Raw genomic sequence first — 27842 nt, forward strand, 5'->3', positions numbered from 1 at the left:
TAAAAAATTTTGATTATTAATTATTTTTTTTTTTTGGGACTGTCCTATAGCAGAATGTGAAAAATATAGTTTTTTTTTTCACAATTGTCGCTCTTTTTTTGTTTATAGCGCAAAAAAATAAAAAAGGCACAGGTGATCAAATATCACCAAAAGAAAGATCTATTTGTGGGAAAAAAAAGGACATAGATTTTGTTTGGGTACAGCATTGCACGACCGCGCATTTGTCCGTTAAAATAACGCAGTGTTGAATCGCAAATTAGGGCCTGGTCAGGTAGAGGGTAAAACCTTCCGGGGCTGAAGTGGTTAAATAAAGTTCCCACAACTATCATGAAAACGTTTTAAAAATTATACTTTACTGTAATTTGCATGGATATTGTTCTCACATCATAATCCAGCAGACAAGATCATAGAAATGTTTATTGATTAATTGAATTTTCAGGAAATAGAAACAATACCAGCTACAGCAACTGTCCACTGACCAGGGGCGGACTGACCATTCGGGAATTAGGGCACTGCCCGAGGGCCCAGGGTCAGTAGGGGGCCCCATGAGAGGCTACACACTACAGAAAGAAGCCAGAAACTTCCATGCAGGCTATGCTGTGGTAGATATTTAAATGCCCACTCTATGTGGCTGAGCTGCAATTTGTAGGTGGGGCTTTGTGTGGATACAGGGGGCCCCATGATTTCTGATTGCCCGGGGGCCCCATGAGTTGTCAGTCCACCCCTGCCACTGACTTGCTAGTTTTTATTTATTTTTTTTCCTTTTTTCTTTTGCTTTTATTGCTGAGACACATTTTTCCAATTTGTTGTGTATCGGTCATTTATGAGACAGCTTCCAGCTCCCACAATTATACAAACATGTTGCTGTCATGCAGACATATTAGAACAGCCATTGATGATGTTTCACCTTCTTGGTGAGTGTACCATGCTGATTTTCTGTGTTCTTTTTAGCTCATCTCAAAAAACATGTAGTTCTAAAATTCAAATGAGAAATATATGTGAATCTAGAGCATCCTAAAAGTGGTTTCTAATAATTAATAGTTTCTATTAATTAATAGAGATAACAATAAAAACCTTTTTCCACAGCTTTGGTGCTGCTTCTTACCAGTAAAAATGTTGCAGCTAAAAGAAGGGCCTTGTCAGTTGGACTGAGAGAAGCTGAAACTAAACAACACAACAAGAGATGTTTTGAGTCAAAATCAAAGACACATACCGGTATCATACATTTCTCATTTCAACTAATATTTTCTAACCCCTTATGAGTCCAAGGTGGCCACCCAAATCCCAATGAGACTCATGCCCCATACACACGTGCAGATTATCTGCAGACTTTTGTCTGCAGACTTACCTTTTCTATGTAGTGCAAGGGCCTGCCGGATTGCATACAAATTGAAAGTGTTTAGGTTTGACCTCATATTATATGGTTTTGGTAAGTCTGCAGACAAAAGTCTGCAGATAATCTGCACGTGTGTATGGGGCATCAGACTCTCCCATGATGGCACCCAGAGTCCATGACAGAGAACACACTGGTCCTAGCTCACAGCAGTGAACAATTACTTACAATCACATTACAATCATTTAGCAATCCTGCAATCGCTGCAATCACATGCAAGCCAAAGTCTTCATATGGAAAGCTGTTCCAAGGGCAAAGCCTTATGCAGGCCATACATAGGCCAAATTCCAAATTAATTTTCTTTAAAAAATCAGAATTTTTTTTTTTTTTGTGATCCGATGATGCCACCATTGATTCAGAAATTCAACCAACCAAACCTTCAATTTCACCTTATGTTGCTACAGAAAATAAATTTTGTGGCCAGTAATTTCCTTTTCCTTTCCGGGAATTTAATTTTCTTGAGCTAATGCGTATTTCTTTTTCGATTATGATCCTTACACGATTCTCCCAACACTGATTGAAAAATCGTTAGTTTTTCAAAAAATTTCCAACATGCCCGATCACTCAAATTCGATGGCTGCATGAAAATCGGCCACTAATGGTGTGAAATTTAAACAAAAATTATTCAAAATTCGACCCATGTATAAGGAAAGCCATACAATGAAAGGACTTTGCAGTGCCGGAAGGGCCACACATTGGAGTGGGGACAAGTAAGTGGTTGACTTGTGGACAGCCTCAGAGTCCATTAAGAAACAGCTTAGCTGGTGGACTCAGATATACTGTATGTACCTTTGTTCAATATCACATTAAGGATAATCCCACTGACTCAAAAATTTTTTATTTTGGATAGTTGAGAAGGATAAGAATTCTTGTTGAGTTTTTTCCTGCTATCCAGGGCTTCATTAGATATACTTACCCTCACCTCCTGTCCTGCTGACAATGGTTTGCGCAGTAGGAAACAGGCTGTGAAGCCGCAAGGCTTCAATTCCTGTTTCCCTTAGTGAAGATTCTGGCACCTGCACCCCTAGCCGATGGATGGATTGGCTTGGGGTGCTGACATTGCTTTAATTCCTAGTCAAGTAAGTGTCCTTATATTATGCCCCTTTCACACTTGTGCGACCTGTCCTGCGACTTGGGACTGCAAAGTCGCATGACAAGTCATACCCCATAATTTACAGTGATTACCGTTCATATCTGTGCAACTTCAAGTTGCAGCAACTTCAAAGTAGTCCCTGCACTACTTTGGTCCGATTTTGATGCGACTTGAGGTCCATAGACCTCAAGATTACACAGGCATTGCTTCAAGTCGCATTAATTTTGCGTCAAAGTTGTGCGTTAAAATTTTGTCTCAAAGTTGCGCAACTTTCAGGTCGCACAAGTGTGAAAGGGGCCTTAAAGTCAGCAGCTACAGTATTTATAGCTGCTGACTTTTCATTTTTCTTTTTACAGGCTAGAGTTCCTCCTAAAGTGGAGTTAAACCCTCCTATCCTTTACAGCCAGAGAAACTGCTTCTGTTTGATCTGCAACTGTCATGATGCTGCACATGTGACCAGCAATTTGATGGTTTGACAGTTTGGTTGAAGACACAAGCAAATGTGACAGTTAGCAATCCAGAATTAAAAGTTTTTTTGAAACCATTTAAATCAATAAGTTTAGTACCGCTTTATGATTTACTGCTGTTTGGGGGCTTTGGGCTTCAGAAAAATGGCAGCCTCCAGCAAGAAAAAATAGAAGTTATGCTGGAGGCAGTTTACAGCACACACTAATTTTGATAGCATACTTATTCATATGGAATGTATGTTTCTTGCTAAAGAACATTATTTTTTTTAATCAAGTTGTTATTGATAAAGTTCTGCTTTCTCTATGGGGCTTTATGACTTGACCCAGCTGGGTATTCCCAGAGAGGCTTCAAACCACCTTACACCTCTGAAGCTGAAGAGTCAGACTCAAACTGACATGACATTACCACTTCCCGCAAATTGACGTACCCATAAGTCGGCTCTGAGAAGTGGTTGTACTGGCAGGCATCAACCCAGTACCATTGTTTAGAGGCGATGGTCAGCTTTCAGAAGATAACAGCCGATGCAGCTCGTGAGCCGCTCGGCCATTACCCTACCGCTGTCCTTCCGTTTTCGGCTTTGATCGGGTCTCCGATGTATTAACCCAGAAGCGGCGTCATGACGCCACTTCCAGTTTACTCAGCGGCAAAGGGCGCAAATTTAAAAAAGTGTCAGTATCCAAAAATGCAGATTTCGGCGTTTTTAATACTTTGAAGTGAAGCGGAGGGGTCTGGGGTCTTTTAGACCCCCGAACCCTCCATATAGAGTACCTGTCACTGCCTATTACTGTCACAAGGGATGTTTACATTCTTTGTGACAGCAATTAAGGTGATCAGATTTTTTTTTTTTTTTTTTAAACAGTGCTAAAAATAAAAAATTAAATCAAATAAATAGGGGGAAAGACATTTTCTCCCCCGTCGCCGTGTGCTCGCGCACGAAAGAAAAATCATACGTAAGTCGTGCCCGCAAATGAAAACGGTGTTCAAACCACACATGTGAGGTATAGCTGCCATCGCCAGAGTGAGAGCAATAATTCTAGAAAAAGACCTTCTCTGTAACTCTAAATTGGTAACCGTTAAACAATTGTAAAGCGTCGCCTATGGAGATTTTTAAGTACTGTAGTTGCCATTCCACGAGTGTGCGGAATTTTAAACTGTAACATGTTAGGTATCTATTTACTCCAAGGCATATCCAAACTTGAAATGTCTTGGATTTATAAGGTCAAGACTTTTGTTCCTTTTGGTTTGAACGTCGATATAGACGTAAATGCCTTTATTAATAATTCCTAGGATATCTCTATGGGTAATTGGATATGTGAACTCAATCTGAACTGTGTGGTTCCATTTACTTCATTCTAATTTCAATATAATGGATTCATTTATTTAATCATTTTTGCTGTCCTGGGCAAATTTTGATACTAGCGATTACGGTTCCATACTAACTAATTGGTTTATTATTTTGACTCCAATAGCTGTTTTGGTGATATGTTGGCTATAACTATATGTATTAGCCCTTTTATAAACATTTTTTCCCATTTAAATGTTGGTTTGGAATATATCATTATACTCGTACTCCCTCTGCTGGCCAAGAATAATACGGATTCCTTTGTTGGCCAGATACTGTACCAATATTTGCCAATGACATTATTATTTTTTTTTATTGTCAAGCTTTTAAGACAAATTTGAACCAGCTATAATGACATTTCTATATTTTTAAATTAATAATCTGCTTTGGACTTATTTATGTGCTTGGTCCTGGTGACTTCCTGTTACCATGGACAATTCTGAGTCACATCTATATTTCTTTTAATTTGAGATTATTACAATTCATTGTGATTTATGAATTATAACTATTTATTTTTTGCTGTTTCGCTGTATTAAGCTGCCCCTTATATCGCGAAATTGCAGCTAATTACTCATTTTTAATCTGAGGCAGTCCATCCCATAACCCAATATGGCAGCCGCTATGTGTCCTGCACAGTTCAGACTGAGGCATGGTTTGAGTCGTCATTGTCTATTTAAGTGGTGAGGTCAGCAAGCCGCCCGCATCCCCATTAGAAGTCTTCTCAGACGAGCGCGTAGGGTACGACGTGCTGACGTCACTGCGCTGCCCAGAGGACGGGCTATACAAGAGCTGGCCGACTTCTTTTGAACTTTTAGTCTTTTTCATTCATCTACATGTGAGTGTAACCTTTTCTTTTGTCTAAAAAAATGGTTTTGGGTTATTATACTATCGTGCCCATTGTTTTCTTGTATGGTGTCACCGGAGACCTTATCTGGGATCAGTGTCGGGATCAGTTCTATCTCTCCCTTTTTGGCCATCTATGTTTGGGCTCACTGAAGCAAGGGATCTCCTATGAAAAGTGGTTACATAGTTACATAGTTAGTGAGGTTGAAAAAAGACATCAGTCCATCCAGTTCAACCTATGATGTGTGTGTGTTTGCTTTTAACCGTACATTGTGTACCCCTGTATGTTGTGGTCTCCAAGGTGCCCATCTAATAGTTTTTTGAAACTATCGATGCTCCCTGCTGATACGACTGCTTGTGGAAGAGAATTCCACATCCTTACCGCTCTTACAGTGAAGAACCCTTACGCATTTTAAGGTTAAACCGCCTTTCCTCTAGTTTTAGTGAGTGGCCACGTGTCTTATTGTATCTCCTCTCTCTGAATAGTTTGTTCCTTATGCTAGGGTCGCCAGTACAGTATTTGTACATTGATATCATATCCCCCCTCAATCGTCTCTTCTTCAGAGAGAATAAGTTCAGTGCTTGTAGTCTTTCCTCATAGCTGATGTCCTCCATTCCCCTAATTATTTTTATTACCCTTCTCTGGACTCTTTCCAATTCCAGCACATCCTTCCTGAGGACCGGTGCCCAGAACTGGACAGAATACTCCAGATGTGGCCGGACCAGAGTCTTGTAGAGTGGGAGAATAATCTCTTTATTTCTGGAGTGAATCCCCTTTTTTATACATCCCAGTATTCTGTTGGCTTTGCTTGCAGCGGCTTGGCATTGTGGTGTTGTGAGGAGACTGTCTTACAGGCTGTTTTTATACCTGAAAATAATAATATTGCTGCACCAAGTGAACAACAATTAATTGGAGATAAATTGGTGTTTAAATAACAAGTGATAAATAAATATCATGTGAAAAAATGAATACAGTGATATCAATCAATCAAATTGTCCCAATCAGGTGATATAAGAATCACTAAAAATAAATTGTCCCCAATCACACATAAAAAATCATGTCAGATATCGTGACTAAAAATCTTCATCCATAATGTGATTAAAGGTGCTGCATGCTCCACTCCAAGTGCTCCAAGTGACTGGTGACAAACTAGCAGCTCACCTCAAGGAGAGACTCCTAAGAGTCAAAGCACACTTTGGAATATTCCAATAGCCTGGTCTTCCAATCACCGCCTCCTACTCCTCTCTCCAAACATATGCAGCATCGGTGTGGAAATAAAAGACAGAATCTAGTGCTCTCTGCTAGGATGGGCTATTTATTCAGCATAAGCAATGGTATTACACTTACATTTCCATGCACTTAAAGCAGTGCGGGCTGTCAGCACATCAAACTCTGCCTGTATTCTTCCGGGAATCGTCAGGATGACGCACAGGCTCCTCCTCCTTACGCGTTACGTAATGAACTTCGTCAGCGGGGTGGAGCCAATCGTCTTCAGAGGATCTATATAGCGCCAATGCTGCCGTAATCCCCCCCACTCAGGGCGGAAGAGGACCGTATGTTTTTTTTGTGACTTATATTATCCCACTTGATATTGGTTTATTATTTATTTTATCAACAATTCAGATGTTGTTTACATTAGCGCAGCTTTCTTTCTTTACATTTCTGCTTGGTGTTATCTCACTATAAAGCTGCTGCTTTCTTTACAGTTATTAAGCGCGGTTACACTTTTACTTGATCTATTTACTCGGTGTGACATCATCTTTCACAATATACAGAAAATTGGGCTAAATTTACTGTTTCGTTTTTTAATGCAGCGAAATGTATTTTTTCCAAAAACAATTGCGTTTGAAAGACCGCTGCACAAATACAGCGTAACAAAAAATATTGCAACGACAGCCATTTTATTCTCCAGAGTCTTTTCTAAAAAAATATATACAATGTTTCATTAAAAGTTCTAAGTAATTTTCTAGCTAAAAATGCTGATTTTAACTTGTAAACAACATGTGTCAGAAATAGGCTTGGTCCTAAAGTGGGTAAAGTTAGAACTGTAAATAAGGGAGCTTATATAAATCTACAACACATAGGCATGAATAATTGCTATAATTTAACAGTGAATTTGGCGATTCTGGCTTTAACACAATCATAGGCGGCTCTCTATTTGTCCCCTACAGGACCCTCCTTTCTCTGCTTTATGTTCTACAGTAGGTTATTTTCACCACACCTTCTTTATATTGTTCAAACTCATAAATTGGCAGATCATTTGAGATTCTTTGGCAATATTACAGGGCAATTTTTTCACTTACTATCCAGACCAAAGAAATCATGATCCATGTTATAATCCTCATTAAATCCTGGCCACCTCTTCCAAATAATCGCCACAAGTTGTCCTTCCAGCGATGTGACCTGCACACAAATTGTGACATACATGCACTCCCATCAGAATTGTCACTGCAATAATGAAGACTAAATGTGCATCATTTATATTCTCTGCCATATTATGATATTAAAGCATATCATTAACATAATGATACCATCCACATATACTTTACTCTCTATTAATATGCAAATGATTGCCTTCAAATTTGTATCATTATGTAGAAAGAAAAACAAAATTAATACCCTATCAAGACTGATTTAAAACGTTTATCCCTGTAGGACTCTTCTGCGGCTGGACACAAGCAGAATGTAAATCTAAAAAAAAAAACTCTAGGAAAGGAAAATGTTAAATGTTACATTTCCATTACAATCCATTATCTTCTGTTACCATAAAAAAAAAAAAAAAATTAATTTTCAATGAAAAAATTTAAATTTCTCTTCATTGCTTCTCCTAAATGGAACAATAGTGAGGTCTAGTGCAGAGACAAGGTCCTTTACTCAAGACGAAAAGGCCAAAGCGTACCCCTCAACATGTGCTGTGAACTACTTCACTAGGATAGGTTGCAAATCCTGCCCCATATTGCACTACCTCTCCTGTTGATGTGCCAAAAATCTAGTATGCTCATGTTTCTAAATTCCTCTTTGACATGACAACACAGCTATGAATTCCAAACCATGTGGTACCAGTCTACTCCATTTCTGGTGGAATACAAGGAACACAGACCTCCCCTTCACTCTCCTCACCTTCATAACCTCTCCCTTTGCACAGGCAGAAAGCAAATACATTTTTCAGCTCACAAGATTTCTGGCAAAATCAATTAGGAGTTATCAAATAGATATAGCAAAAATACAAACTGTCAATGGTTTAGCGAACCAAAAGGGAGCAAATAGAAGTTTATTGATAGGGTTTACATCAGGGCAGTTTTTCTCAGTGAAAGGTGCAGGAACTCCCCTCCTTCCGAATCACCCCTTATCTCCTCCCCACTATCCACCTCTGAGAACCGTTCTTTGCTTCTACCCCCTACTCAACCCCCTTTCCCCCAGCTCCATCCCTTTTAGAGAATAAAGAACCAAGTATCATTTTGTGGTGCTAAGTAATTTGTATGGAATGTGGTAATGATAACAAGAAAAGCAGTAAAATAAATTCCCTGTAGCTAGCAACAATAGACCCCCGGCAACAATATATCCACTCCAGCAACAATAGACTCCAATCAGCCAGCAACAATAAACTCCATCCCTCAACAGTAGATCCCTCCCATAAACAATTGATCCCCACCAGCAACATAAGATCCACACCCAATCAAAAGTAGATCTTCAGCAACAATAGATCCACCTGCAAAATAGATCCCCTTCAGCAACAATGGTTCCCCCTAAAAGTAGATCCCCCAGCATCCACTATCAATAGACCCTCCAACAGAGGTCCTTAAACTGTGTTCCTACTTAAAAAAGCCCTGGTTTACATACACTTCAGTGCCGGTTCACACTAGTGCGGCTGCTGCGATCGCATTTAATGTCGGAGCGCACTGCTCCTTCATTACATGCGATCGGCTGTGCGGTGCGAGTTTAGCCATACACTTTGTATGGCTAAATTCGCACCGCACCCGCAGCAAAGACGCACAGGACCCTTTTTTGCAGCCGCATCAGGATCGGATCGCACAGTGGTTCACACTTGTGCGATCTGATCCTGTGTGAACTGTAAGATCGCACTGCGATATGCGATCAAACTGGGGGTGTCGTTAAGATTACATTGACACCCCCAGCATATCGCATATGGCAGTGTGAACTGCCAGGGGTGCGTTTGCGATGCGGGAACAGGCTGCGAATTCACAGCCTTCCCGCATCGCATAAGTGTGAACCGGGGCTCAAGGAGGAAAGGGCTGCTTCCGGGTAAGTCTGTTTTCTGCGCATTGCTACATATTACATCTGTATCTCCTATAGTTGGGAACTAACTTTAGAATTAGGGACTAGGGTTGAGCGAACACGGACTGTATTATTGGTGTTCGTACCGAATAATTGGATTTTTGTTACCCGAACACGGACCCGAAAACTTTACTGTATGTTCGGGTAAAAATCCGTGTTCGGTCATTTTATTTCCGGGTTTGTATGTATTGGCACGCTTTTCATGGCGGGCTTTCAACAGCCAATCAACAAGCGTTTAACTGGTGTGCCTTAAGCCATCCCAGCCATGCCTACAAATGTATTAGTAGCTGTGATTGGCCATCTGAAGCATGTGACCAAGTCTTTATAAGTTCGAGACCGAGCGCCGCTGCGTCATTATGCTGTAGTACAGGGACAGAGCACACATCATACGTGCTGGCTGCTGATTAGGGACAGACAGGCAAAAAAATCATATTGTGTCCGAAATAGAATTGAGGGACAGGTCGGAGTGCTGCAGGCAGGGCGAGATATAGGCATTTTAGGGAGAGGCTGGAGATATTTAGGGTCAGTGTTCTACAATCGATTTTGCTGTGAGGGGGGGGGGGGGTTTGCAGTGCCGGCAGTGACCGATCTTATCGATCCTTTTAGGGAGAGTCTGGAGATAGGCAGGTGTCAGTGGTCCACATCGATTTTGCTGTGTGTGGGGTGGTGTGAACACAATCTTTTTGCCCACTGAGGAGGAGGGAGAAAAAAGTATTTTTTATCAGTCAGTTGTGTGCAGCGTTTTTCCTTCAGTGCTGCTGTGCTGACTGTGATAATACACTGCTGTGTTCACACATGTGCTATTATTGAGTGATTTCAAAAGTTATACACTTTTTTCTATTCCACTATTCAATATACACCCTTGGGTTAAAAAAATTAAATTGTGGCATAGTCTGTACTAATCTATTTAAAAATTGCAAACTTAAAAGGGGAATTTTTTTTTCCCCTCCATAGCCTGCAGCAGAGCTGACTGATATAAGACACTGCTGTTCACATGTGCTATTGATAAATCACCAATTTTATATCATATTTTCTATTCCGCTATTCAATCTACACCTTTGGGTATAAACAATTAAATTGCGGGATAGTCTGTGTCGGTACGTGTGAGATACACCTTTCCAATTTTTGGGGCGCATCTCATACTGCCGAGGATTTGAGGATGCTGCCTGTTCCGAACTCCTCCTACTTCTCATCCTGCCTTTGGGGGTACAAAAAATAGTAATTTGGGCCTAGTCTGGGTCTCTACGTGTGAGATACATACACCTTTTGATATCATATTTTCTATTCCGCTATTCAATCTACACCTTTGGGTATAAACAATTAAATTGCGGGATAGTCTGTGTCGGTACGTGTGAGATACACCTTTCCAATTTTTGGGGCGCATCTCATACTGCCGAGGATTTAAGGGTGCTGCCTGTTCCGAACTCCTCCTACTCCTCATCCTGCCTTTGGGGGTGCAAAAAATAGTAATCGGGGCCTAGTCTGGTTCTGTATGTGTGAGATACATACACCTTTTTTTTGATAATATTTTCTATTCCGCTATTTAATCTACACCTTTGGGTAAAAACAATTAAATTGCGGGATAGTCAGTGTCGGTACGTGTGAGATACACCTTTCCAATTTTTGGGGCGCATCTCATACTGCCGAGGATTTGAGGGTGCTGCCTGTTCCAAACTCCTCCTACTCCTCATCCTGCCTTTGGGGGTACAAAAAATAGTAATTTGGGCCTAGTCTGGGTCTCTACGTGTGAGATACATACACCTTTTGATATCATATTTTCTATTACGCTATTCAATCTAAACCTTTGTGTATAAACAATTAAATTGCGGGATAGTCAGTGTCGGTACGTGTGAGATACACCTTTCCAATTTTTGGAGCGCATCTCATACTGCCGAGGATTTGAGGGTGCTGCCTGTTCCGAACTCCTCCTACTCCTCACCCTGCCTTTGGGGGTACAAAAAATAGTAATTTGGGCCTAGTCTGGGTCTCTATGTGTGAGATACATACACCTTTTGATATCATATTTTCTATTCCGCTATTCAATCTACACCTTTGGGTAAAAACAATTAAATTGCGAGATAGTCTGTGTCGGTACGTGTGAGATACACCTTTCCAATTTTTGGGGCGCATCTCATACTGCCGAGGATTTGAGGGTGCTTCAGTCTGCCTCCTGCCTGTTCTGAACTCCTCCTACTCCTCATCCTGCCTTTGGGGGTACAAAAAATAGTAATCGGGGCCTAGTCTGGTTCTGTACGTGTGAGATACATACAACTTTTTTTTGATAATATTTTCTATTCCGCTATTTAATCTACACCTTTGGGTAAAAACAATTAAATTGCGGGATAGTCTGTGTCGGTACGTGTGAGATACACCTTTCCAATTTTTGGGGCGCATCTCATACTGCCGAGGATTTGAGGGTGCTGCCTGTTCCGAACTCCTCCTACTCCTCATCCTGCCTTTGGAGGTACAAAAAATAGTAATTTGGGCCTAGTCTGGGTCTCTACGTGTGAGATACATACACCTTTTGACATCATATTTTCTATTCCGCTATTCAATCTACACCTTTGGGTATAAACAATTAAATTGCGGGATAGTCTGTGTCGGTACGTGTGAGATACACCTTTCCAATTTTTGGGGCGCATCTCATACTGCCAAGGATTTGAGGGTGCTGCCTGTTCCGAACTCCTCCTACTCCTCATCCTGCCGTTGGGGGTACAAAAAATAGTAATCGGGGGCCTAGTCTGGGTTTGTACGTGTGAGATACACCACCGTTTTGTAAAATTTTTCCTATTCCGCTATTCCATATACACCCTGTTTGAGTGTAAAAAATTAAATTACGGCATAGTCTGTATTGGTACATGTGAGATACACCTTTTGAAATTTGCTTGGCGCATCTCCTTCCACCGCCGAGGATTGCAGGGCGCTTCAGTTTGCCTCCTGTTCCCAACTCCTCCTACTCCTCTTCCTCATCCTGCCTTTAGGGTACAAAAAAATTGTAATCGGGGCCTAGTCTGTGTTTGTACGTGTGAGATACACCGTATTATAAAATTTTTCCTATTCCGCTATTCAATATACACCCTTTTGGAGTGTAAAAAATTAAATTACGGCATAGTCTGTATCGGTACGTGTGAGATACACCTTTTAAATTTGTTTGGCTCATCTCTTTCCACCGCCAAGGATTGCAGGGCGCTTCAGTTTGCCTCCTGTTCCGAACTCCTCCTACTCCTCTTCCTCATCCTCCCTTTAGGGTACAAAAAATTTTAATCGGGGCCTAGTCTGTGTTTGTACGTGTGAGATACACCGTATTATAAAATTGAGATACACCGTTTTTTATCCTTTTTCCTATTCCGCTATTCAATATACACCCTTTTGGGGTAAAAAACATTAAATTGCGGCATAGTTTGCATATTTGACTGTGAGATACACCCGTGCGATACTGTTGTTGTTTTGTTTCGCTATTCAATAAACACCTTTCTAGATCAAGATCATAAATTACAGAAATATGAGGAGACCGTCAAATAAGGGCCGTGGCCTGGGTCGTGGTGCTGCTGGTAGAGCTCCTGTTGCAAGGAGAGGACGTGGTCGATCTGTGCCAGCTACACGCACAAGTGAAACACCTTCCTCAAGTGTGAGTAGGCGACAGAACCTGCAGCAGTATTTGGTAGGGCATCATACGCCTCTAGAAGTGATGAGGCCAGAACAAGTAGAGGCGATAGTAGATTGGTTTGCTGCTGACAGTGCCTCCAGTTCCTTCACATTGTCTCCCACCCAGTCTACTGCAGAAAGGTCAGAGTTGGCACCTGCAGCCAATGTCCAACCGTCTTTCACCTCACCCCCTTTCAAATCAGGCAAGCAGTCTGAGCCCCAAGTCATACAGCAGTCTCTTCTTCTTTTTGAGGACTCTGTCAGCAGGGTTTCCCAGGGCCATCCACCTAGCCCTGCCCCAGAAGTGGAAGAGATTGAGTGCAGCGATGCCCAACCACTTATTTCTCAAGATCAGTACATGCAAGGACCATCGCAGCACGTCTCCGATGATGACGAAACGCAGGTGCCAACTGCTGCGGCATTCAGAATTGTGGAGACCGACAAGGAGGGCAGGGGTGAAGACTGGGTGGAAGATGATGTGGAGGACGATGAGCTCCTCGACCCCACATGGAATGAAGGTCATGCAGGTGACCTGAGTAGTTTGGAGGAAGAGGCGGTGGTCGCACAGAGCCACCAGCACAGCAGAAGAGGGAGCAGGGTGCAGAAGCGGAGCGGCCGTGCCCTAGACACTACGCCTGCTACTGCCCAACGCAGCAAGGGGACGAGCGCAGCAAAACGAGCTCAAAGGAGTTCTCTAGCGTGGAAGTTCTTCAGAAAATGTGCTGATGACAGGACACGAGTGGTTTGCACCCTGTTCAATCAGAGCCTGAAGCGAGGCATAAACCTTCTCAACCTGAGCACAACCTGCATGATCAGACATCTAAGTGCAAAGCACGAGCTGCAGTGGAGTAGACACCTTCAAAACCAAGAAACGTCTCTGGCTCATCCTGCTTCCTCTTCTGCTGCAGTCACGGCCTCTCCATCCACATCTGTAGTGATACCGGCACCTGCCACCCCGCAAACAGACGATCTGTCAGCAACACCACCACCTGGGTCACCAACCATCTCCACAATGTCCCATGGAAGCGTTCAGCTTTCCATCTCCCAAACACTTGAGAGGAAGAGGAAGTACCCCCCTACCCACCTGCGATCCCTGGCCCTGAATGCCAGCATTTCAAAATTCTTGGCCTTTGAAATGCTGTCATTCCGTCTGGTGGAGACGCACAGTTTTAAAAACCTTATGTCGGTGGCTGTCCCACAGTACGTCGTGCCCAGCCGCCACTACTTTTCCAGGCAAGCCATCCCTTTCCTGCACAACCAAGTGGGGGAAAAAATCAGGTGTGCACTGCGCAACGCCATCTGTGCCAAGGTCCACCTAACTACCGATACGTGGACCAGTAAGCACGGTCAGGGGCGTTATATCTCCCTAACGGCACACTGGGTAAATGCAGTGGCGGATGGGCCTGAGGCGGATAGCAATTTGGCGCATGTCCTTCCACCACCGAGGATTGCAGGGTGCTTCAGTTTGCCTCCTGTTCCTAACTCCTCCTACTCCGCTTCCTCATCCTCTACCGCCTCCTCATCCGGTCAGCGTAACACCTTCACCACCAACTTCAGCACGGCCAGGGGTAAACGACAGCAGGCAGTTTTAAAACTTCCCTGTTTGGGGAAAAGCCACACACCACGCAGGAGTTGTGGAGGAGCATGGAACAGCAGACAAATGAGTGGTTGCTGACAGCGAGCCTCAAGCCCGGCCTGGTGGTGTGCGATAACGGGCGAAATCTCATAGCTGCTCTGGGCCTAGCCGGTTTGACGCACATCCCTTGCCTGACGCATGTGCTGAATTTGGTGGTGCAGAGGTTCCTTAAAAATTATCCCGATATGTCAGAGCTGCTGCAGAAAGTGCGGGCCGTCTGTGCGCACTTTCGGTGTTCTCACCCTGCTGCTGCTCGCCTGTCAGCGCTGCAGCGTAACTTCGGCCTTCCCGCTCACCTCCTCATATGTGACGTGCCAACAAGGTGGAACTCCACCTTGCACAAGCTGGAAAGACTGTGCGAGCAGCAGCAGGTCATAGTGGAGTTTCAGCTGCAGCACGCACGCATGAGTCGCTCTGCGGAACAGCACCACTTCACCACCAATAACTGGGCCTCCATGCGAGACCTGTGTGCCTTGTTGCGCTGTTTTGAGTACTCCACCAACATGGCCAGTGCCGATGACGCCGTTGTCAGCTTAACTATCCCACTTCTATGCCTCCTTGAAAAAACAATTCGGGCGATGATGGAAGAGGATGTGGCACAGGATGAGGAGGAGGAGGAGGATGAAGAGGTAACATTTCCAAGGCTTTCAGGGCAGTCATTCGCAAGGGGCTCCTGCACACACAAACGCCAGGGACACAATTGTCCAGCAGGGGCACAGTTCTGGAGGATGAGGAGGAGGAGATGGAGGAGGAGATGGAACCATGTTCACAGCAGGGTGGCACCCAGGCCAGCTCATGGCCATCACTGGTGCGCGGCTGGGGGGATACAGAGGACACAGACGATACACCTCCCACAGAGGACAGCCTTTCGTTGCCTCTGGTCAGCCTGGCACATATGAGCAATTACATGCTGCAGTGTCTCCACAACGACCGCCGAGTTGCCCACATTCTAACTTGTGCTGATTACTGGGTGGCCACGCTGCTGGATCCCCGTTACAAGGACAACGTACCATCCTTAATTCACTCACTGGAGCGCGATCGCAAGATGCGCAAATACAAGCGCACGCTGGTAGACGCAATGCTGCTGGCATTCCCACCTGACAGCGGGGGCCACAGTGGAAGCACAAGGCAGAGGAGGAGGAAGAGGTCGCCAACGCAACTAGGGCACCGCCAGCACCTCAGAAGGCAGGGTTAGCATGGCCGAAATGTGGAAAAGCTTTGTCAGCACGCCACAACAAACAGCAGCACCAGCAGCTCATATGGAACGTCTTAGCAGGAGGCAGCATTTCACCAACATGGTGGAGCAGTATGTGTGCACACGCCTACATGTAGTGAATGACGGGTCTGCCCCCTTCAACTTCTGGGTCTCCAAATTGGGCACATGGCCTGAGCTTGCCCTTTACGCCTTGGAGGTGCTGGCGTGCCCTGCAGCCAGTGTATTATCTGAACGGGTATTTAGCACGGCTGGGGGCGTTATCACAGACAAGCGCAGCCGCCTGTCCAGAGACAATGTGGACAAGCTCACGTTCATTAAAATGAACCAGGCATGGATCCCACAGGACTTTTCCGTACCTTGTGCAGAATAGCAATGGATACCGACCTTACCCAGCCATTGTTCTATTTTTTCTCTTTCTCACTCTTTTGGGGTGTACCCTCATTTAAAATTTCTGAAAAAAAGCAGTGTTGGCTACCTCGTCCTCCTCCACCGCCGCTTCCACCTACACCGCCCATAGGTGTGCGCAGCCTATTGCATTAGGGTGTGCACCCCAAAGTTTAAATACACATGCATGTGTTTGCCTACATGTACATGGCCCAATACATTACTCTCCCTGCTGGCAAAGTGAAATAGAGCAGAGCAGGTCCGAGGGAGATCTTTCCCATCTCCTCACTGGCAAACAGAGCGATAATGCTAATGTGCCCTAGGTGATTAGGGTGTGCCCAGGTACACCCGGCACACCCTGTGCGCACGCCTATGACACCGCCACATCCACCACCACCTCAACCTCCCTCCTACTCCATATGGGCCTTGTCCTTCAGAGATGAAGAACATTGTTTTATTTTTCAGTTTTTTTTGTTGTTTTAAGTTATTTCCCTATCCACATTTGTTTGCAGAGCACTTGCCAAGCTCCTAACTACGTTTTGCTGCCATTTGCAGCACTCTAGCCCTTTCCATTGGTGTTTTAGAGCCATTTTAGTGCCTGAAAGTTCGGGTCCCCATTGACTTCAATGGGGTCTGGTGTCCGGGTAAAGTTTGGAAAAAGTCCGGGACACGAACCCGGACTTTTTTTTCAAGTTCGGCCGAACCCGCCGAACACGGACATCCAGGTGTCCGCTCAACTCTATTAGGGACCACACTTATCGGAGGTGGCCTTGACATGGCAATATAGCTTCTACGTGTATTTGCAAATGTATACTACAAAAATCGCTGATCTTAACCTAGCAGTTGAAACAGCTTAGATTTTTTGCTGGCTAGCATATATATTGGATTTGCTCACATTAAAGCTGGACATCTTTTGTAATTCAGATACACTCTGTTGTCTTACTTGGAATTCCTGCTCAGTATGACAGCGAGCTGCACTCCAGGAGCCACAAATGTCCATTGTTCTTATTCCTTCTGAGTTGTGTACTGAGAGGCTTGGATTAAACAAGCTCCACCTGAACCAGAAGTATAAAAATGTGAATCAAAAAGAAACAGAGAAAACAGCATTATTAGTGTTTTTGTACTTGTAATTTATTCTGTAGTTCCAGTCTAACACTTTGTTTAAAATGTATTTTTGCAAACTGATGTGTGTAAGCAATGCTATGTCTATATGCACACTTACATTTTTAATTTATACTCCGATAGGACGCCACAAACAGTGCTCATGTTCAACAGTGAAACAAAATGTGAGTAGTAATTACTGTTAGATGGAAAACATAATTTCACATAATTCCAGGTGTGTTCTAAACATACCTTTTTCTCTTCTTTTTGGTTACTAGTATAGATCAGTCATGTATTCCCAACTTTAAACAAACTGCCCTAGTACTATTTTAATTGAAAACCAGTCACCAAGCTGACTTTGTACAAATGAGGACAGACCAACAACAGGCCAACAATGGCATTCCTGATAAATATTTAATATAAGAACGTATTATTTTACCACAGATACCCTGAAAACACACACCTTGGACAATGACATATGGAAATCTGAAAGTTTTAGCACAATGGGGTTTATTTACTAACGCTAGAGAGGGCAAAATGAGTCACAATTCTGCAGAGAAACCAATCAGCTTCTAACCTCAGCTTGTATAATTAACCACTTTGCCGCTGCTCACTAGAGCTCTACTGCCGCAAAGTGGCTCGATAACGTCTGGTGACGTAGACCTACGTCGCCAGACATTCCCCTCTCTTGCTCGCTCCCGCTGTATTCTGTCACAGCGGGAGTCGGGCCAGGGGAGGAGCGGCGGCGATCGCCGCTGCTCTTCCCCGATCATCGGGGAATCGAGTGTGGAGATCCGCATGCTTGTGTAAACACAAGCGGGTGGATCTCCTAAGTGACAGGCAGGGTCAGATTGCAGGGTTCAGCATAGCTGAACCAGCGATATGTCCTTGTGTCACATAGTCCCCTCCCCCCACACACGTCAGTAAGTACCAGGCATACATTAACCCCTTGATCACCAATAAAAATTAACCCCTTCCCTGCCAGTGTCATTTTTACAGTAACAGTGCATATTTATAGCACTGATTACTGTAGTAATGTCACTGGTACACCAAAAGTGTCAAAAATGTCAGTTAAGGGTCCAATCTGTCCGCCGCAATGTCGCAGTCCCACAAAAAAAATCGCAGATCACTGCCATTACTCGTTAAATAAAAACAATAAAAATGACAAAAATCTTTCCCTTAGTTAGTAAACGCAATCACTTTTGCGCAAACCAATCAAAATATGCTTATTGCGATTTTTTTTACCAAGCATATGTAGCAGAAAACAAATTGGCCTAAAATGTTAAAAAATTTAGATTTTTACATTTTTTGGGGGGGAATTTCATATAAAAAATGTGAAAAATATTGTTATTTTATCAAAATTGTCACTCTTTTTTTGTTTATAGCGCAAAAAATAAAAATCGTACAGGTGATCAAATACCACCAAAAGAAATCTCTGTTTGTGGGAAAAAAAGGACGTAAATTTTGTTTGGGTACAGCATTGCATGACCGCGCAATTGTCAGTTAAAGTCGCACAGTGCCGAATCGCAAAAAGTGGCCCAGACGTAAGACAGCAAAATCCTCCAGTGGTAAAGTGGTTAAGCTTTAGCAGGCAAACCCGGAAGCTAAGTGGTTTCTCTGCAAAATTGTTACTAATTTTGCCCTCTCTAGCTTTAGTAAATAAACCCCAATCTGACACGCAAGGCCTATAGAGATAATAAGATTCTACCTTTACACAATTTAATACACCACTGTAGACTTCAGAGTAGTATTATTCAAAGTTGGCAGAGATAGCAGAACCTGAATAAGAATATATTGAGGATGTGAACATAGTGCTGCTACAGGTAAAAAACTAGAAAAAGAAAACGCTGTAAGAGAAAGTTGGTGAATCCTTTGGAATACCTTTGTGAGTCCTTTGGAATACCTTTGTGAGTCCTTTGGAATACCTTTGCGAGTCCTTTGGAATACCTTTGTGATTCCTTTCTAATTGCATGGATTTCCTCATGAATGTCTATTAAAATGTGGATTGATCTTCAGCTAAATCACAAGAAATGCTGTTTATTCTAGTTTAGGGGTCTCCAAAACTTTCAAACAAAGGGACAATTTACTGTCTTTGAGACTTTAGGAGGGCCAGGACTTTAGCCAGCGGGAGTAGAAAAATGCACCAGCGTCAGTAAAAGTAAACAATGTCCTATCTGATTAGTGGGAGGAATAGTGCCCCCTTGTTGGTATCAGTGGGAGGAATAGTGCACCATCATTGGTGTCAGTGGAAGGAATGGTGCCCCATCATTGGTGTTGTCAGTTGTGGATGGAATGGTGGCCCAAGGGCTTCATAGAGGCAAGTAAAGGGCCACATCTGGCCTCTGGGACACAGTTTAGAGACCCCTGCTCTAGATACACACAAACAATTGTACCATTTCATGACTTAATTGAACCTATAATTTGTAGGTACACACCCACATCGAAATAATCTGTGAGTCTTGGATGATGGTAACAAGTACAGCAATTAGGTCCACCAAACATTTCCTGTACCTGCTGATAACATTTGTAAAACAGTTACAGGTCCTCTAGGATCTTTCTACTTACTTCCAAAACATTCTGTTCATGTCAAAATAATGGATTTCAATTGTTTTTAGGTCTGGGCAAACTTGATATAATATGCAATTTTCTGTAATTGAAAATCAATGGTTTGTGATGTCTATTCATGAACACCCTTGTTGTTCAGTATATACAGTATATATATATATATATATATATATATATATATATATATATATATATATATTTTTTTTTTAGGGAACCAGTGAAAGAGATTTTGACATGCGATTTAAGTGGTCTTTTGCTGTTACCCTAGGGCAGCGATGGCGAACCTTGGCACCCCAGATGTTTTGGAACTACATTTTCCATGATGCTCAGCTACACTTCAGAGTGCATCAGCATAATGGGAAATTAAGTTCCAAAACATTGGGGGTGCCAAGGTTCACCATCATTGCCCTAGGGGTTGCACATTTGCTGCAATGTTTACTGGGCAACCACTCATGGGGATAACAGTAACAATACTGCAGTGTGGATTACTTGACAACTAGGCTTTTGAGAATATTTTACAGTCTTTTCCAGCTTTATGCATCTATACTATACTTCTAAGGTTTTCTTAAGTGTTTTTTAATTGAGACATGGTTCAATTGAGAAAAGCAGATTCTATCAGTAGGCCATCTTATTGATTGGACTACCTGGGCCTTAATACCCACTTTGCAAGATGTAGTTACCATAGGTGTTCACTTTTTCCTATGAAGAACCTTTGCTGAATAAACAGTTTTTTTCAAAAAGGATACAACAGTTAATGTTGTTCTTAATGAAAACCATTTACAGTATTATCACAATTTAAAAGGGAATCAGATTTTATTTTAAGAGCAAACCTTGTAAAAATCCACGTAATTACAAAAATCAATAGGCAGAAGACCTGAACAACACTAATTTTTGTAAAGGCTTTAATCTAAAGAGACCCCAAAATCATTGTAACATACTGAAGAGTTTAGTATTATTGGTATATTAGAACTTACTTCTGCTGCACAAAGCCTAGGAGACTGTTAGATGAGTTGAATACTCTGATGACCATGAGGCAGCAGAACAAGCAGCAAACATCTTCACGGTAGGGTCTGCTAAACTTCAGCACTTCCTGTCTGTTCTGGTCACAGAGGCGAAGATAGCAGGAGCGGGCAGGACCACATAGCTGCAGGCACAAACTGCTGGAATCTGCATTAAAACAGAATATTCGAATTAGCCCTTTAGTTAATTAAATTGTATGCATAGTATATTCCATTCATAGTGTAGTTCCATTAAAATGTCACTAACCCACTGATATCCTAGTTAACTGACTGTAAGACTTCCCATTGCTACCTCTGTTCCACAAGTTTACAGACTTGTGGATTGTTATAGATTAATGGTCCATGGTAACCTTGCATAAGAAGCTGCTTCACTGAATCACGAAAAATAGTCTTCCTGCCTATATTCAATGGAAAATAGAGGATGTGTGAAAAGACTTGCTTGAAAAAAAAAAAACCTTACAAATCTTTTGGCAGATAAACCACTAAGCATAATTTCTGGAGTTCTGCCTGGATTTCTGCTTCAACAGTTAAAACCCAATCGAACCTTCTGCTTAAATCAGCAAAGTACATTTGAGATGCATTGAAACAAAAGATATTCCATGTCTTTCAATTTGTTTGTATTCCTAAAGCAGCCACAGCCCAAGTAGAAAGGCCAGACCATTGTAAGCCTGATGCAGATTGTGACCTTTGCTCTTTGTGGAAACGTTATGATCTCATTGCAGAGGTCAGTAAAGCCCACTGCTGAATCACAACTAGAGTTCTCCAATCAGGAGGGAGAATAAGCTTTGCTGATTACAGAGCTATTGGTCTGACCCAGCAGAGGATGTGCCAGACCTCTGCAATGAGATCACGGCCTCCTCTGCAAATGCTAGCAGGGGACAGGATTTTCCACTCAGGCTGTGGCTGCTTTACACAGGAAAACCAACTGTAAACCTAGCTGTAACACTTTGCACACTTGGAATATATTTAACTGATTGAAACTGAAAATTGAATTGGGCTTTAACAGAAAACAATAACTTAAAGTAAGAACTTAGGTTCAACTGTCACAAACTATGAGCAGACAGGCTCTTTATTGCAGAAGAGACATGTAATGTTTCTTCTGCAATAAAAATACACGACCTGATCACAGCATTCTCAAGCATGTAAAGAGAGCTGCAAATGGTTGCCTCTGAAGCAGCCTGGGTCAGGCTTGTCTTTCCAGCTGTTCACCTCCAATTATCGCATACACACTGGACAAGAACTACCTTTGTTTTGACAATAAGTACTTTTGATTCACATTTTTGATATGGAGAGAGCCGGGCTTGGGTGCACTTTTGAATATTACACCAATGCCTTTTGAATGGGGACTACCAGAGCCCTAATTAACAAATTATAACTGCAGCAACTCTATTATACTTGTGGCGTTGGGATATTTCGCAAACATATACTCCTGTGTTGACTGTTTGGATACTCATGCAAGGGAGGGATTATATATCTGCCGAAGTGATGTGTCCTATTAACTTATACATCTTCACAACCTCCTCTGGACCATGAGTATCTTAAATGCATGTGTTTAAATATCTGGTTGTATATACCTGTGAGAGGGAGGTAACCTAAGCTTACCAAGGTGGACACACTTTAATATCTCTGGGTTAATCCTCTCCTGTGTTGCCTCCTCTGGACCATGAGTTTGTTTGGGCTCAGCTGTTCCATCTATGAAAAACAAAACCAAAGAAAATTCCCAGCTCAGCTCGCCAGCCAGCCTACTACCAACCTAATTAACCTGTCTAACAGTTTGTGTTAAAAATAGAGGTTTAGTTAGCACACATTTATACATGTGTAAGCTGCGGAGGCCGCGATGAGGCACCCTATTATTATCCGCAGTCCTAAATTTTATACATTTTTCAGAGCCTCCATAGTAGAAGCACATGCATTATAATGGATAGGTAGAGGGCAAGAGAGCCTGGAGGATGCCCACCCCTCCTTAAAGGTACAGGGGCGTAATGGACACCCAGCATATATCACAATGGAAGCAAAGGTTTCCATTGCATCCCCTCACCAGTAATCCAACAGTACAAACAAATGACCTCTTCCCTTACCTATTACTGGCCTTTTAACGCAAACTGTTAGACAGGTTAATTTGGTTGGTAGCAGACTGGCTGGCGAGTTGACCTAGGAATTTTTTTTGGTTTCTTTTTACATGCATTGTCCTTCCATGTGCTTCTTGCTGCAATGGCCAGTTATAGGTGGGGGCAGTGTCCATTTGTTTGTTCCCTCTGTCTATCCATTATAATGCATGCGCTCCTATTATAGAGGCTCTCAAATAGAGATAGAGTTAGGACTGCAGATAAAAATGGGGTGCTTTGTTGCAGCCTCCCCAGCTTTTGCATGTATTTGCAAATTAGTGCTAACTAAATCCCTGTTTTTTTTTGCAAACTGTTAGGTTATTTCAGTTGGCATCAGGATGGCTGGGGAGTTGGGAATTTCCTTTGGTTTTGTTTTACATGCAGTGCCCTTCCTTGTTCTCCTTGCTGCGATGGCCAGTTATAGGTGGGGGCAGTGGTCGATTGTATGTACTATTCCATCTATGAACCCTGTGTGGAATATAAACGAAATTCACCTTAAAACTATCTATGCATGTTTCAGCACAATACAGTCAAGGATCTATGGATAATGCACAAAATTGACAAAAGAAGTGTAGCTACAGAATGAACTTGATTCTTTCCACTCCAATTGCTGCATATCTGGGGGTTTCAGGGGGGGGGGCTGCATATCGGGGGAGGGGGGAGTACTGTAAGTATATTATCCGGTTGCCGACCGCCGCACGACTATATACTGCGGCGGTCAGCCCCGGCCAGGCAGAGTGACGTATGGATACGTCACTCGCCTGTCACTGACTTGCGAGCCAATTGCGGGCGGGCGCGCGCCCGCCGCGGCTCGTTCACAGACAAGTCAGTGCGTGTGACCGGCGGACTCGATGTCCGCCGGTCACACTAAGATCACTCCTGTGAAGGGAGAAAGGCGGAGCGGCTTATGTAAACAAGCCGCCCGTCATTCTCCCTGGTATAAAAATGAAGATCAGACGGTTCTACTATGTAGGACCGTTGATCTTTGTTTTTACACCAATAGAAATGTCCCTGCACAGTTAGAAACACGCCCCTAGGACACACTTAACCCCTCCCTGTCCAATAAAGTTAACCCCTTCCCTGCCAGTGTCATTTTTGCAGTAACAGTGCATATATATAGCACTGATTACTGCAGTAATGTCACTGGTACCCCCAAAAGTGTCAAAAATGTCAGTCAAGGGTCCGATCTGTCCGCCGCAATGTCGCAGTACCGCATAAAAAAATCGCAGATCGCCGCCATTACTCGTTAAAAAAAAAAAACAACAAAAATGACAAAAATCTTTCCCTTTGTTAGTAAACGCGATAACTTTTGCGCAAACCAATCAAAATACGCTTTTTGCAATTTTTTTTTACCAAACATATGTAGCGTAAAACAATTTGGCCGAAAATGTTAAAAAATTTTGATTTTTACATTTTTTTTGGGGGGAATTTCATATAAAAAAAAAGTGAAAAATATTGTTATTTTTGCAAAAATTACGCTCTTTTTTTGTTTATAGCGCATGATCAAAAAATCGCACAGGTGATCAAATACCACCAAAAGAAAGCTCTGTTCGTGGGAAAAAAAGGACGTGAAATTTGTTTAGGTACAGCGTCGCACGACCGCGCAATTGTCCGTCAAAGTCACGCAGTAAAAAAATCGCAAAAAACCCCCTGGTCTTTTAGCAGCCAAATCCTCCGGGGCTTAAGTGGTTATCGACTAGCATTTATTTGAACTTCTTTCTGTAAATCAATAATACATTTTTACAGCTTAAAAATTATTTTTTATCTGTGTTATACTGGTTTTGGCCACTTTAAAACAGAGCAGCTCCAAATAACATCTGGTCTCACATAAATGCAGATATTATAACCACCCTCTGATACAGTTGTATGGATTGCTATAGTGCTTTCATAATAGCAGTGTTACCTTCAATAGCAACAAGTAATTGCTTGGCTGTGCGACTGGAAATAATGTATAATCTCTCTGATTGACAGCAAAATCCTGAAACGGAAAGCAATGATTACATCCATCCAAGTAATAAAATCAACATTAAAAAAAACAAACACTAATCATTGTTTACATAAAATTGCACTCCTGTTTAATGAATGTAGGATGCATTAAGTCATTTAGTGTGTATTCACTGTATGAATATTCAAGTAAATAGCAAAGAACAAACACTGAGCAATTTGCATGAATTATTGTGTACCCTCATTAGCACTCGGATTCATTTATAGTTCTCTTATTTTAAAGGGAATTCTGTTATCCATTTTGGGCAGACAACAGTATGCATATAAATCAAATTTTATTATTGAAATAAGCATCTTTAAGTTGGGGCATTCATTATATCTTTGTTGCTTTTCAACAGTGATTTTACTTGGCTGTCACTATTTATTAGACTGCAAACTACAGATGGCTGTATTATTGCTCCGTAGATAGCTAGGTAGCCTTTTTATTTTAGCATGAATAACACAGAGGATGCTCTATAACAGAAAAAATAAACCTTTAGTAGTAATAAGATAGTTAAAGAATAACAAACCCAAGAACTAAAAATGCAATATGTTGCAAGCTAAGAACATTTTCAGCAAAAACAGAAAATACCTGTTGATCTTGCCAGAAATACAGAGAAGTCATCACGTCTTGTGAGCTGCACTGCCAAATATCTTCCTTTCTAGCTATCTTCTATAAAATGACCCCCCTGCCCCTCTTGTAATAGAGATGAAGAATTATCAACATGTTTGTAGTTCATAGCAAGAGAGCAGCCTAGGGTGACAATCATGGCTCCCTTCATATACAGTGGAGGAGTGATGTAGCCACCCAGGGAAAAAAAGTGTGTTATTTGCAGCTTCACTAGGTGAAAATAAAGCAAAAGAAGCTTGAAAAAAAAATGCAGCCATCATACCATGGACTAGTAAGCTGCAATATATTACATTTTTTGGATTTTTGGCTTAGATATACTTTAAGGCAAACATTACTGATCTGGAGGAATTTTTTTTTTTATTTAGGATCATTGCACAGTTCTGCATTCACTGCCACTGCCGCACTATCTGACACGCACGTCTTCACTCACTGGCAATGCACATCACACTCTTCTGTATTTATCATACTTGTACTGATATATGGTATATATATATATATATATATATATATATATATATATATATATATATATATATATATATATATATATATATATATAAATGGTTATATATATATATATAAATATATATATATATATATATGTGTATGTGTATATATATATAAATATATATATATATATATATATAGATATTATATATATATATATATATATATATATATATATATATTTGAAATTAAAACAAATCCAAAACAAGTAAAGAGACACTCACTCCTGCAGAGATAAATCAAACCAACAGCATTTTATTGTCAGTGTTTCGATGGAGGTCAGTCCATCTTTCTCATGCCGTCTTGAGATGCTGACAATAAAATGCTGTAGCTTTGATTTATCCCTGCTGCAAAACAACAATACTGTATTTATATAAAAAATACCCAACTTAACCTTTTTTTATCCTCATTGTTAATCACAAAATTGTTAAATGTCAATTAAAACTCATCATGCATATATTGACTGTCTTACATATGATGTCTCTGATCAAAACATGATCCATGATGCTGTGTGGTGTTCATGACATGATACCATTGTCCTGAATACTAAAAAGTAAAATATTTCCATTGGCCATACCAACTAATCTAATGTTAGTATATATATTCAGGCTTGCTCTGGAAACATGAAATGGATTCTTACCTTTTGGTTTCGCATTGGAAGTTATACAGAACTGCTGAGCACCTGCCAAGATTTGCAGCTCGGAACAAACTGATTCATTCAACTCTTCCACTACTGTCAGGGTCCTCTCCGTGGCCAGCTCCCTGTCAGTGGCTATCTTGTGAGAGTCAGCAGCAGACTGTGAGGGTGGACATGAAACCCTGGTACTTCCTCTCCTTGAGGTTTCTACTTTCTTTGGCTTTTGAAGTTTGAAGTTTTGAAGTTTTTTATATGGTTGTTCAGCATTCTTCTCAGTTCTTCTCAATCCGCCATCCTGCTGGAGGGAACGCTGTCTGTGCTGAGCCTCCATACATTTGCACATCTTCTCTTCTTTAGGTTTTTTGGTGAGATGCTCAATATGTTTTTCTCTTTCAAGATATCCAAAGGGAGATGGTTGGGAAGGTATAACTGACATTTTAATATATTGTTTATATACTGTAAAGAAAACGTTTGGGCACTATTAAAAAGTATTTTCTTCAGCCAAAATCTGAGCCAGTAACTTTGTAGACTGAGCCCAGTTGGGTCCTATATCAGTTTCTCTTCTCTCCGCCTGCTGCTGTTTCCATCCCAACCAACCGGATGCTTCTTAATCCTCTACAGGGGGCTCTCTGGCCTGTCATCCCAACAAATGGGTGAGCAAAAAGGAGACAGAATGTCAACTAAATTCTTTTAAGGATTATAGAACAGGGACAGTTGAGATTCTTTACTCATGACAACTGGCAATTCTACAACACAAGCATCTCCTTGGTTCAAGACATTGCATCTCCATAAATATAATTTCCACTGCATTTTTACAGTTTACTTCTGTAGTAGAAAGGTAACAAGCAAAGAAATGGCAACTACCTTATGTACATTAAAAAAAAAAAAAAAGATAATAACAATAATGATCCCCAAATATGCTCCTGTATTTAGTTTTTCTGTATAATTTTTTAAATAACTATTTATCCCAAATACTG

The 27842-nt window shown here is 41.8% G+C and overlaps 1 protein-coding gene across 1 annotated transcript; it reads right to left on the reverse strand.

The window, feature by feature from the left end:
• Nucleotides 1-911: 911 nt before the first annotated feature.
• Nucleotides 912-27301, reverse strand: LOC309548996 (phospholipid scramblase family member 5-like; the record flags this gene model as incomplete). Its single annotated transcript, XM_082248932.1, has 7 exons — nucleotides 912-974; nucleotides 1106-1164; nucleotides 7444-7543; nucleotides 17261-17372; nucleotides 20958-21150; nucleotides 25011-25085; nucleotides 26869-27301. 7 exons carry the CDS (start codon nucleotides 27299-27301, stop codon nucleotides 948-950), a joined length of 999 nt encoding a protein of 332 aa, XP_082105058.1. The 3' UTR covers nucleotides 912-947.
• Nucleotides 27302-27842: the final 541 nt, after the last annotated feature.

Source organism: Pelophylax lessonae (genome assembly GCF_965119305.1).
Source record: "Pelophylax lessonae genome assembly, chromosome: 3".
Lineage (NCBI taxonomy): Eukaryota > Metazoa > Chordata > Amphibia > Anura > Ranidae > Pelophylax > Pelophylax lessonae.